Source organism: Ursus maritimus, unplaced genomic scaffold (assembly GCF_017311325.1).
Source record: "Ursus maritimus isolate PB19 unplaced genomic scaffold, ASM1731132v1 scaffold_14, whole genome shotgun sequence".
Classification (NCBI taxonomy): Eukaryota; Metazoa; Chordata; class Mammalia; order Carnivora; family Ursidae; genus Ursus; species Ursus maritimus.
Window position 1 is genome coordinate 35,764,082 of NW_024423786.1, and position 13,578 is coordinate 35,777,659.

The window sequence follows — 13,578 nt, forward strand, 5'->3', positions numbered from 1 at the left end:
CATCAGCAATAGCCTGTCTGGCCACCAAGTCGATGTGACAGCAACCTCCTCCAGTATTCTTTTGAGCCTGGCTAACAGTCTTTCCAAGGAACACTCGTCACTGGGCCGTAAAGAAATTTCCCTTAAGAGCCTATAAAATAAACCCTTTTTCAATGAACCTGCCAATAAAGGAACCAAGAAGTCAAACCAAAGTATGGCTTTATTTATCTGTTTGGTTGTAGAAAGATTAAAAGCAGAATGTTTATTGGCAAAATAATTTTTTTAATCACCCACACATTTTAAACTTACTATTTATAATGACCCTTTCTGCTCACAAGAAATAATGTATTTTGACTATATTAGGAAAACAGTTGTTGTGGAAAAATTTTTTATACATACGTAACAGAATTGTTAAAGCCAAAGGCAAAGCACTGTTCAAGACTTAACCTAAACTGGCACTTTGATTTGGTTAAATAAATGCATCAACTTCCACTTCTGCTATGGAGGATTAAGTAGTTTGCTATGGAATTCCTTCAGAGGACAACTAAAAAGAATCTGGCCAAAATAATAAGAAAAAGACATTTTCTTTCTTTCTTTTTTTTTTTTTTTAAGATTTTATTTATTTATTTGACAGAGACAGACAGACAGTGAGAGAGAGAACATAAGCAGGGGGGAGTGGGAGAGGAAGAAGCAGGCTCCCAGCGGAGGAGCCTGATATGGGGCTCGATCCCAGAACGTTGGGATCATGCCCTGAGCCGAAGGCAGACGCATAACGATTACGCCACCCAGGCGCCCCTAGAAAAGACATTTTCAAAACATCAGAGAGCTAATATGTGAGTGAGGAATTGCTTGGTAAAGATCCAAACGATGGTGAACTTGAGAGACGTGAGTCTGTCATGAAGGTTACTATTGCCCAAGAGGAATTTGCCAAGCAGTGCTTACAACAACCTCACTAAACTACAGGATCGAAGTTTAGCATCCTGAGTTACAGGGGAAGAAGAGAGACATATTCTTCATGGAATATCCATTTGTATCTTTTGAGTTCTTATATCATGCTCAGGTATCACATTATTTTTTAAAAGATTTTATTTGAGAGAGAGAGCGAACGAGCAAGTGCGTGCACAAGCGGGGGAGAGGCAGAAGCAGAGGGAGCAGCAGACTCCCCACTGAGCAGGGAGCCTGACAGGGGCTCAGGGCTGGGTCCCAGGTCACGACCTGAGCCCAAGGCAGACGTTTAATCCACTGAGCTACCCCGGTGCCCTGCTCAGGTATCACATCAAAACTAAAACAGATCTAAGGACTATTGTTAAATGCTCTGCTCTGAGCCATTTAGTGAATAAGAATAATGAATCATATGTTCCTTAAAATCAATGGGCACATATCTCTACCCTAATTTTTCCAAACATAAAAGTCAATGTTATCTTGAGACTTATAAACATAGTAATAGCATGTACATTTCTATTTCTTTACTCCATATTTCGGGATCTAGAGATAAGGCTTAAAAGCAATATTTTTTTTTTTTTTTTAAAGATTTTATTTATTTATTTATTTGACAGAGACAGCCAGCGAGAGAGGGAACACAAGCAGGGGGAGTGGGAGAGGAAGAAGCAGGCTCCCAGCGGAGGAGCCCGATGTGGGACTCGATCCCGGAACGCCAGGATCACGCCCTGAGCCGAAGGCAGACGCTTTAACGACTGCGCTACCCAGGCGCCCTAAAAGCAATATTTTTTGTACTAGGGAATACAAGCCTAAAAATATTAAAAATCTGCTTTTAATGATAAAAAAATAAGACAATTAAAGAACTAAGATTTCTGAGCCTGAATGCAATAAAGAATACCAGGCAATAACTGTAAGTACCAACACATAAAAGGTTCATAATGAATATAAATGCCAAGTAATTTCCATGTTCCCTAGAGGCAGTATTGAGGGCATCTCGTTGTTTTGATGCAACCTTGTGGTAAACACTACCCCTCTTCAACTCCCAAACCATGTGGTTTAAGTGGGATTGACTCCAGCTCCTGAGGTAGCTGTCTTTCACAATAGCCCATCCCTCTGGCCAAGGGATTGGTGCAGAGATGGGAAGACCATTAACTTTGATGCTTAGGGGAATTTTATCCATTGGGATGTCTAGAAAAGAAAAACTAGGGGAAGTTATTTTGCAACTTGGAGAAAACTGAGATAGATTCAATCTCCAGAAACCACCTCCCCTTCTATGCTGAGTACTAGTGTTTTAGTAACTGTTACTGAGTGGAGAGATAGTATGGTACAGGAGTCGAGCACAAACTATAGAGCCACACTCTTGGGCTTAACCTCTGCTTTGCTTCTTGAACTAGCTGCGTGACCTGGGGAAGTCACTTGAGCTATTTATGCCTCGGTTTCCTCACCTGTAAAATGGGAATAATAGTAGAACCCATTTGATAAGGTTGAAGTTTAAATGAATTAATAATACACAAAAAGCACTTACAATATTGCATGGCGCAGGGTAAGTGCTGTATAAATGTTAGCTATCATTATTGTTATTGTAAGGATTAAATGAACTAATACATGGAAAGTGCATAGAACAGTGTCTGACACATAGTAAAGCCTGTGTAAGTATCATTCATTATCATGCTGACATTGGCAGCACACATACTAAAATATTAGCAAGTATTAAGACCATTCATTCATTTAGTCAACAAATACTTACTTAGAGCCTTTCTGTGCCAGGCCAGTATCTTCATTCTAGACCAGCAGCATACAAAAGAAATATAATGTGAACCATAAATATAAGCCAAATATGTAATTTTAAATTTTCTAGCAGTCACATTAATGCTCCCCCAAAAGTCAGCATTAAATTAAATGTTCTAAGACATACTTAAAATCTTAACCAACACTATTAAGTGCAAAATGTAACCTTTTCAAGCTGACACCCGGCTTGAGCACTCGGGACTTGGCGGGGAAGGGAGGGTCACAGCCATTAGGACTTCGCGTAGGACAGCCAAGTACAAAGGCCTTGAGACAGGAATGAGATCAACATGCGGCCATCAATAAAAAACAATAACAGAACGGTCTCGCCCTACAGATTTATTTTTCACGGTTGCCTGACAAGATCTAATAATTCCATTCGCTTCTGGTGAACCAAGAGCAGAAACACTGGTTTTACAAAGGATGAACACATCTAGAGGGTGTCTGTGCATTCCTAAAACAGGACAATAAAGCTCCTAAGGGTTTGGTCACCGCCTCAGCCGAAGGCACTGCCCTACACACCCTCAAATAACACCACTTCTGGAATATTTTCAGGACTTCCTCCTGCCAGCACTTCTTCAAGACATTGCACATGCAGAGCTTCGCCTTCCCGACGCTGGGCCCATCAAGCAACTAGAAAACTCTTCAAGCTCAACACCAAAAGGAGAGAAGCAAGCGCGCGCTTACGGGTTAAATCCCAAACGTCACTTCCGGTCACCGGCCCAGCAGCCCTCGCTCTACGGGAAGTCGCCAGCGTGACGACGCAAAAAACGGCAGTCGTGTGCGTGTCCCTCCCAGCAGCCAATGGGTTCCATCCACCTCCTTTCTCCGTCGCCGGTTGGTCTAACCGTGGTCTGTGACGTTCAAGGGCGGGGCGCAGAGGGCGGTACCGAGGCCGAGAGGGGCAAAGCCCCTCAGTCGCTCCGGCAGCTTGGAACAAGGGGCGAAGATGGTTTACATCTCGAACGGTGAGTTGAAGTGTCTTCGGGGGCGGCCGCTGGCCTGGGAGGCCGGACCTGGGTTTCTTCCATCCTCTCTCGCCGGCTCTGCGCGGCTTTCGCGTAGTCGGTCGGTCCTTCGCCGCGTCAGCCGAGCGTCCCTGAGCCCGTAGGCGGGGGCCGAGGTCCCGGTGGTGACGACGGTGTTGGCCGCCCGGCGCCCTCGCCCACCTTCTGATTGTGGGTGTTGCCAACGTGGTCTTTGCTCTCGGGCGCCCGTGTCCTTAGCTAGTGATGACAATAGGGTTAACACCGTCTGTCTGCGTAGCGCCTGTGTCTGGGGCGCTGTTTTAACTTTTTCGCTATCAACCCATTCAGTCTCTACAGCATCCCTGTTCAGGCAGTTGTTATCCCGTTTTAGGGGCGGAGATTCTGAAGCGCGGCTAGGTCCAGTGGGTTGCCTAGCATCACTAAGGTAGTTAATGGTTCAGTCGGGTTCCGAGCGGGGTGACTGTTGTCAGCGTCCTTGCTGTTATCGACTAGACGGTCTTTCTCTGTAACGTATAAGGAGAATTAAATACGTAGGATAGGCTTCCCTTCCCCCTCCCTCGCCCCCAGGAGTAGGTAGCTAGTCATACACGTAATTTTTTTGCCCTAATTCCAGGGGGCACAGGAAGAAGCACCGCCCCCTGTAGGAACAAGGTAACTTCCTGGAGAGAATCTGAGAGTGACTTAATTCAGTGACTCCACAAAGAAAGTGTGTGGCGGTGCCTGGGTGGCTCAGTCGGTTGAGCATTATCGGACACTTGGTTTGGCTCAGGTCATGATCTGGGGGTGGTGGGATCTGCCCCATCGGGGGCTCCGCGCTCAATGGGGGAGTCGGCTTGGAATTCTCGCTCCCTTTGCTCCTACTCCCTGCTCGCTCGCCCTCTCTCTCTCCAAATAAATAAATCTTAAAAAAACAAAAAACAAACAAAAAACCCCCACCTGTCTGGGAAAGGACGACACAATATGACTGGGTCAGACCAGTGCCAAAACTGCCCACCTGTTTGACTCAGCTGGAATCAATGCCTTGATTGGCAATCTGTATGAATAGGATTATTGGAGCTAGGTGCTTGTTGTATTTGAATCATCTGTTTATCTTCAGAGAGGATTAAGGTGATGAGTGAGAAGTCTTCTGAGTGCACTTTGCATTTCTCTGCACTTCAGAATGTCTCCCCTTATCCTCGTCCAATTAAAAATCTTTTAAACAAGTAGGTTGATGGACACTACACAAAAGCATAAAAGTTTCTTATTTGGGGCACTTGTTACATCCTTTGTGGGTAAGGCTGGCAGCTTCTATTTATGCATTATTGAGTAATTCTTTTTAGTATGTCTTCCTGTGTATGCATTGTCATAGTGAAGTGGCAGAGTGAGGTTCTTGTCTCACCAAGTTGAAAAATGAATCTCTCGGACAAAGAGTGAGTAAAGCGATAGAGTATTTTAAAGATTTTTATTTATTCATTCGACAGAGAGAGAGCCAGCCAGCGAGAGAGGGAACGCAAGCAGGGGAAGTGGGAGAGGAAGAAGCAGGCTCCCAGCGGAGGAGCCTGACTTGGGCTCCATCCGAGAACGCCAGGATCACGCCCTGAGTGGAAGGCAGACGCTTAACGACTGAGCCACCCAGGCGCCCCAGCGATAGAGTTTTTTAAGTGAGGATACAGAAAAAGCTCTCAGGAGTGAGAGGGCCGGGACAGGGCTGCTACTGAGGGCCTCCAGGGTTGGTCTTTTATAGAAAGCTAACCAGGCAACTTAAATCCTTTTAACATCTCTGTTGATAGCACCATTGAGTAAGGACTAGTGATAATATCTTCAATGGCTTACTTCCTTTTTAGGGTCCAGTAATTCTTTGTTGGTCACAAGCAGCTGTTACAACAAGACCCCACCTCTGACACCTAGGGCAGGATGGTCTGGTTTGTTCCCTTATCTCTGGTTTCCTTATACCTCCACATTTTTGTAATTTTTTGAGCCTGATGCAGTAGCCCCCCACCTATCTCCTGACCTAGCCTCCTTGTCTCTTACTCAATGGGGGATCCACATGAATAACATAAAGGTCCTATTAGGCCTTTATCTCACTTTTATAGTGGAGAAATGCCAGTTACATCCAAGCAACTTATTTTCCTCTGTAGATATTGGAAGGGGAGGTTTCTGCCTTCCGAAAGTAGGAGGGAAAAGTGCTAAAAGCAAGACAGAACAATGCAAGTGCACACAAAAGTTTCTTCAGAGTCACAAAGAAGGAATTGATGTGTTCTAGTTAGGTCTCTTTTGGAAGGGTGGAATTGATCAGCACTTCACAGTTGATGAAACATTTTTGTCACGTGACTTTTTCTTCAGCAATCCTAAATGATGACTAGCCTTGGAATACTTTTTCTCAGAGCAGGAAAATATCGCATCAGCCAATGAAGCAGAGCTAGTAAGAGGCAGAACCACGCGTGTCACCCACGCTCTGTCTTGAAGTGTATCCCTTTTTTGTCAATAGCTCTATTGAGAGCTCAGGTCCAAGTGGCTCTTTGAAAGTAAGGCAGTCAAAGAAAGAGGAATTGTAGACCCTGACTGAGGGGGTGGAGGTGAGTGTGTGGTGAAGCCTTTGAGAAAGTGGAGAGGAGAGGTGGTTGACAGCTCTTCTCCCAAAATATTCTGACCTCTTAATTCTCAAGGCAGAAAAACTCTAGAGCATTAACTTCATGTTGTAGCTTCCATTATTTAGTGGTTTGAAAAACAGATCCTCATTTGTGCTTAAGATAAAGCTGGAGTCCATAGGGGCGCCTGGGTGGCTCAGTCAGTTAGGCATCCGGCTCTTAAAATCAGCTCAGGTCATGATCTCGGGGTCCTGGGATTGAGCCCAGCGTTGGGCTCCCTGCTTAGTGGGGAGTCTGCTTGTTCCTCTGTCCCTTCTGCCTGCCCCCCCAGTGTGTGCATGTGCTCTCTCCCCCTCTCTCCCTCTCTGTCTCAAGTAAATAAATCTTAAAAAAAAAAAAAAAACCGAATCCATAATTACAATCAACAGCATCCCATTACAGTGGAATTACAGAAAAATAGTGGTTATTTTAATGAACAAGGCAAATTCTCTTCAGTACTTAGAACACCCAGACTCTCTTGATTTATGGAAGTTTTAGCATAATTGTAAGGATTTTTAAAAGTGTATATAAACAACTTTTTTTATACAGGAAAGAGACTTTGCAGGTGAAAAGAAATATTTTCACATTTAGGGAAGTGCAAGTGGTGTGAATATTCTTTTATATTCACTCATTCCATTTGTTTCCTCAAAATACTTGAATAAACAGAGATTCGTGCTTCATAGCATGACTTACTGTCATACTTCACAGCCAGTGGGTAGAAGCAACCCAAGTGTCCAGCAACAGATGTATGCATAAACAAAATGTTGTGTATATACACACGAGGGAATATTAGCCAGCCTTAAAAAAGAGGGAAGTTTGACACATCTACAACGTGGATGAGACAAGAAGACCTAAGCCTGTCATCAAGTAAGCATACTGTATGATTCCTCATATGAGGTTCCTAGAGCAGTCAAATAGAGACAAAGTAAAAGGGTGGTTGCCAGGAAATAGGGGAAGGGAGAAGAGGGGAGTTAGCTTTGAATGGGTACAGAGTTTCAGTTGGGGGAAGATAAAAAGAAGTTCTGGAGATGGATAAAGGTGATGGTTTACAACAGTGTCAATGTACTTAATGCCGTAGACCTGTACACTTAAAATTGGTTAAAATGGGGGGCGCCTGGGGGGCGCAGTCGTTAAGCGTCTGCCTTCGGCTCAGGGCGTGATCCCAGCGTTATGGGATCGAGCCCCACATCAGGCTCCTCCGCTGGGAACCTGCTTCTTCCTCTCCCATTCCCCCCTGCTTATGTTCTCTCTCTCGCTGGCTGTCTCTATTCTGTCAAATACATAAATAAAATCTTTTTAAAAAATGGTTAAAATGGGAATTTTTTAATGTATATTTTACCGCAATTTAAAAAGAAAAAAAAAATACTTGAATTGTCACCAAATTAGGAACATAGGAAAACATTTGACATACTGAAAGAATGACGCCTACGTCATAGAGCTTTACTTCCCTGAACCCTTCTTTAGAAGGATGCACACCTAAAAATCTTTCCTTGTGTTGGCCATCTGGAATAGTGAGCAAGTTGAAAACTGAGTTTTATGGTTCCCTAAGTGATTAATTGTAATACATCTCGTGTCAGGGATTTGTAGTACTAACTGAAGTTTCTTTTTTCTTGTCTGTAGGACAAGTGTTGGACAGCCGGAGTCAGTCCCCATGGAGATTATCTTTGATAACAGATTTCTTCTGGGGAATAGCAGAGTTCGTGGTTTTGTTGTAAGTGTTACCAGTGCTCTTAATAGCCCTTATAATTTAACAGAAGTACATTAGGTACATTATGGTGAGGTTCTTAAACTGAGCTTTTCCAAAACAGTTAATTTTTTTTTTTTTTTAATTAGATTTGCTAAGGGAAATGAAGACTTTTGTGGTGGTAAAGCTGCCCCAAACATCTGACAAGTATGAATATGATAGTTGAGTTACGTAGCTTGGCTGTGGCTTAGCCTTGGTGGTAATCATTTCAGTCTGCATCTATGGAGCCAGGCCTCCCTATTTTAATGCCAAATGACAGTGACTCACTTTCTCTTGCTGTTTCAGCTTTAGTGTGTATGTGCAGTTTTTTTAAAATTGTTGGAATTGATGCAGGAGATGAAGATTTAAACTTTACCATGATTTCAAGCAATTCTTAGTTAAATGAATCTTTTGGTCTTTCCCATGGTGTTTGTTTTGTGAAAACTGTTAACTAGTCTTACTCATGCTAAGTTTGAGAATATATATATATATATATTTGAATGTCACATGGCAGAGAACTGCAATGATGCAGAGATGTGGGAGACTGCCCCTCCCTTTATTGACTTTAATTCGTATTACAGTGGGTATTGGGCTGGGCATGATTGTGGGAGGTGGACATCAGAGGAAGTTACTCCAGGTGGAAGAAACACAGGAAAGATGGCAGAGAAGTTTGAATAGCAGACTGTGATCTTTATACTTAATTGGATTGTTGCTGTGATTTAAAAAGATTAATCTGATGGCTGCATGTAGCATAAGTAGAACGGGGGGAAAAATGGAAGAGATGGTTCTGGAGAAAAATACAGTGGGACAGAGGGGCCTTACATTCCCCAGTGCAAAACTTCCTTAAAGTCTCACATATTTACCTACTTACTCCCTATTGTTTTTTTAAAAATATTGTTTTAACTTAAATTCTTCCCCCTCCACAAGTAAAGAAAATTCCATTCAGATGGATTCCTAGAAGCCCTGTGCCTCTGGCACACCATCCTAGGCTTTTCCCTCAGCAAGGTAACATTAGGTAGGCTGTTGGCAGGAGAAATGTGGGGGAAATAAATGTGCAATGCTGTAAAAACAGACTCTGAGGCCTTTCAGCTGATAGAGTGGAGGAAGGAAGTTGGGGATGGCTTTGGTTTCAGAGTCATTCCTAGACACTGTCAGGGAGAGTTATGAGCATGTAAGAAAGACAAGGAATGGTGACTTTGGCCCAGAACATAGCACCTGTATAGACATGTGCTACATGGTGTTGTCCAGTTGGCTTCGAGAAATGTGAGGTTGGAACTAAGTTGGTGTAGACATCTGCTCACAAACATAACTGAGACTATGGAAATACATTTTATAATGTTGAAAGTGGTATTTTTGTTTTTTGCCCCTTGTTTCAGTTTCAAGACACTGCTTCAGCAAGATGTGAAAAAGAGAAGAGGCTATGGAAACTCCTCTGATTCCAGATATGATGATGGAAGAGGGTATAGCTTTTTTTTTTTTTTTTTAAAGATTTTGTTTATTTATTTGACAGAGATAGAGACAGCCAGCGAGAGAGGGAACACAAGCAGGAGGAGTGGGAGAGGAAGAAGCAGGCTCATAGCGGAGGAACCTGATGTGGGGCTAGATCCCATAACGCCGGGGATCACGCCCTGAGCCGAAGGCAGACGCTTAACCGCTGTGCCACCCAGGCGCCCCTTAAATTGATAATAGATATTTTTACCACTCTGTAATTTTAATTAAGTTAAATATTATAGATGGATAGACATAGGCTAATGGAAATAAAAGGTTTAAATTCTGTTTCACAAAATTAATGCATTACTGTAAATAAAGTCAAGTTGCCTCTGATTTGATAATTAGAGTCAATTTGACAAAGCTAAAATGTTTATCAAATGTCCTATAGGAAAAGTCTTAAATAGAGACTGAAAACTGATAACCACCATTAAATCTAGAGATTTCACTTTAGAATCTGGATTCCTACTGCTAAAGAAAACCAGAGAAGATCAAGCAGCACGGGGTTGGGCTTGCATTTCCATGGAGCTGGGTTTCAGTTGGGCATTTATTTACAGGAAGTACTGTTAAGGTCCTCACAATTCCTTGCTTGACTCACTTTTCTCAGTGCATTAAGTGTCTGGTCCCTGTAAGTATTTGAATTTTCTCAACTCTTGACCTAATTGGTAGTTCCTATTTTAGATAAAGCAAAGGGTCTAGTTGAGTGTTTGAAAGGAACCACTTGATGTCTACTAAACAGTAGAAATTAAAATTTTCTTTTATTAGGCCACCAGGCAACCCTCCCAGAAGAATGGGTCGAATTAATCATCTACGTGGCCCTAGTCCTCCTCCAATGGCTGGTGGATGAGGAAGGTAACTTAAAATCTGAAATTACTCTGCAGAGATTTTCATTTTGAAAATATCTTCTTAGGGAAGTTTTCTTTAGGAAAAGTTACCCAATATTTTGTTATTATTCAGACATGTTATTTGGAAGAACATGTATATCTTAACCCTTGAAAAACTTATTGAATTTTATTATCAAAGTGTCTTTTGAAAAAAGGCTTTAAAAAATGATTGTTGGATTTTTATGGTGCAGATCTAAATTAAAATAACTAGTAAATGATATAACACTTTCTTTTAGGTAAATGTCTGCTCTAAGAAGCAGACAACTGGACATGCACATTCATAACAGAGGGAAACCATGAAGAAATAGAGCGCTGACCATGCTGGACAAGGAATTGAATGTGTATGCCTGAACAAGGATTGCTCTGTGTCCTCACAGACGAATGAGGTTGTGCTGGGAATTCCCTCCCCAGGGATCTGGCATGACTGACATGCAGTTCTATAAATGCACATGTTTGTCTCATCTTTTTTGTATAGTTTATGAACGTATTAATATAGTTTTAATAAGTAAATATTTTTAGGTTACAAAACTTGACTTCTCATCTTTGTATAATTCAGAACTCCAGATTTGAAGAAAAATAAAAGGTTGTGTATTCAGGACAATAAGTGTCACCTTTTTAACTTCTGAAATAGTATTCGTTGCTAATTTGTTCTCATTTATAAATAAATCACATTGTTTTTATTCCAGTAGTATGCATACAATTTTATCTTGAAACATATTTGTCCTGTGAATCGGATTTACTACCAAATCTAACTATCAGGGTAATTATAAAGTTGTAACCAACACACCTGAGCTACAAAATGAAGATTGGCTAGGTGGTCTTTAAAATCGTAGACTTTTGTGTTATCTTGACAAATTTGAATTCTAAATCATTGCTTAAGATACTGCCTGTTAGCCTTCACCCCCATGAATAGTTGGTAACTCTCATATTCTTTCACTAGAATGGAAGCTCTATGAGGTTAGGGATTTTGTCTTTTTTACCCCAGTGCTTTGAACAGTGACTATACGTAATAGGCACTGAAATATCTGTTGGAAAAATGAATAATACAGATAATTTTGCTTTGCGTTTAACAGTCTTTGAACCAAAGTGTTCAGGTAAAAGCATTTTTTTTTTTTAAGTTTTATTTGAGAGGGTGAGTGAGCACACAAGCAGGTGGTGGGTGGTACAGAGGAAGAAGCAGACTCCCCACTGAGCAGGGAGCCTAACATGGGGCTCAACCCCAGGACCCCAAGATCATGACCTGAGCTGAAGGCAGATGCTTAACCGACTGAGCTGCTGAGGTGCCCTTACATTTATTTGGAAGTATTTATTCAACCCTCTTTGCCAAGAGATGGAGATGTAGTGACATGAGATACTTATCTTCAAACATAAGGAAAGGGGAAATTATAAGACGATTTTCAGGTTAAGGATAATAGAGACAGTTTAGTGATCACTCAAGTGTGTCCGACATCTTTTACATATTAATTCTGACACACTACAGTAGGTAGATGATAATTGCATTACACAGGTAACATACAAGGGATCAGCAAAGTTCTGTGATTATATGGCTAGTGAATGGCAGAGTCATTCTGTCAGATTACCTAAGGCTGAAATAGGGAGGACCTGGGCAGAGTCTCAAGGACATGATGGCTTCTCTGTCCGTGTGATTCATGATCCCCGCCCTTCCCCCCAACTCCTCTGCAGGACACTTCTTAGGACTATTCTATAGTCCTGACTGCCTCCAATATTTAGCTCTCTCACTCTGAACATGAGGTAGACCCCTGTAGGGCAGAAAGTAGCCTCTTGTGTTCGAATCTTGTCTTTGCTGCTCAGTAGCTTATGCTCTTGAGTAAGTTATGTCATTCTATCCCAGTGTACTCATCTGTGAAGTGGGGATTAAATTCCTACTTCAAGGGATTCTTCATTCAGCAGTATTTAATCCACAAATGCTTATTGGACGCCTACTATGTGCTGAAGATAACAGTGGTGAATAAGACAAAGTTCCTCCTCACAGAGCCTACTTTGTCGTGTGGGAAACAGCTGGCAAGTTAAGTACAGACCTAATTACTGCTTCGATGATAAGATAACGGGGAGGCTTCTCTGAGGTGACATTGGAGTTGAGACAGGCCGAGAATGAGCCAGCTGAGGGAAGAACACCCAAGGCAAGGGGGGCAATGTGAGTGATGGCTCAATGATGGGAAGGGCTTGGCATGTCTGAGAAGCTGAGAGAATGTGTCACTGGAAATGCCAACAGAAGGAGAGAGATGAAGTGAATTTAGAGATGTAGCAGGGACTGGATTAGGAATGGCTTTCTAGGCTATGATTAGTTTAGATTCTGTTCCATGAGCAAGGGGAAACAGTAAAGCATGGGTTTAATTTTTGAGATAACTCATTGGTGTTATTAAATGGAGTGCTGGGTGTATAGTACTGGTTGTCTTAACTACATGCTTTAAAACTTGACACTTGGGCAACCGAATTAGGAACAGACTGCAGGAGGACAAGTACGGTGTTGGTTTAAGAGGCTGTTGTAGTCCAGGTGAGATGATAGTAGTTTGGGCTAAGTCGTAGCAGTAGGAATGGAGAAGTGGATTCATTGAAGATATATTTTGACGACTACAGAATTTGCCGATAGTTCGGACAACTGAAGAATCAAACGTATTTACTGAGATGGTGAAAGTGGCAGTAGGGTTTGGGGTAGGGGGGAGGGCGGATCAAGAGTTCCAGTTTGGGCTCATTTAAATTTGCAGTGCCTTGTGGACATCCAAATGGAGATACCAAATGGGCAGTTGGTTATCAGTCTGGATCTCAGGGAGACTTCCAGACTGGAATCACGTATTTGGGAGTTATCTTCATATGTAAATCCATGAAACTGGATAAAGTCATCCAAGGGGTGTGGAGTAAGGCGCCCTAACTCAAGAACTCCTTAACGTCAGAGGCTGTACTGAGCATAACCAGCACAGTACGAGAACTAGGAGTATGTACGGGGTCTGGGAAGCCAGGAACAGGCAGGTGTGAGCGAAGCGCCGGCTGGTACCTGCTGCTCCTCCGTAAGCGCTCAAAATAAAAACAAGTCAGCTGTGGGCATGCTACTGCCAGGACCAATCACAGCAACATCCACCCATCCACGCCCCACCCCCGCCCCGTCCTCCTCCTCCGGGCGGCTCCGCCCCTCCGTCTTCCCGGAAGTCTCCCGGGCGACTGCCCGG

At 42.7% G+C, this 13,578-nt stretch overlaps 1 protein-coding gene and 1 long non-coding RNA gene across 2 annotated transcripts; one reads left to right on the top strand and one right to left on the bottom strand.

The window, feature by feature from the left end:
* Positions 1–735: 735 nt before the first annotated feature.
* Positions 736–3,373, bottom strand: LOC103674736. The gene is made up of 4 exons (XR_571702.2): positions 3,226–3,373; positions 2,873–2,970; positions 2,666–2,700; positions 736–774 (listed from the first exon to the last, which is right to left on the bottom strand). It is a non-coding gene; the product is annotated as an uncharacterized LOC103674736 (long non-coding RNA).
* A 141-nt stretch (positions 3,374–3,514) lies between these two features.
* Positions 3,515–10,365, top strand: SELENOK (selenoprotein K). The gene is made up of 4 exons (XM_008703654.2): positions 3,515–3,671; positions 7,919–8,009; positions 9,398–9,481; positions 10,275–10,365. Exons 1-4 carry the CDS (start codon positions 3,653–3,655, stop codon positions 10,363–10,365), a joined length of 285 nt encoding a protein of 94 aa, XP_008701876.2. The 5' UTR covers positions 3,515–3,652.
* Positions 10,366–13,578: the final 3,213 nt, after the last annotated feature.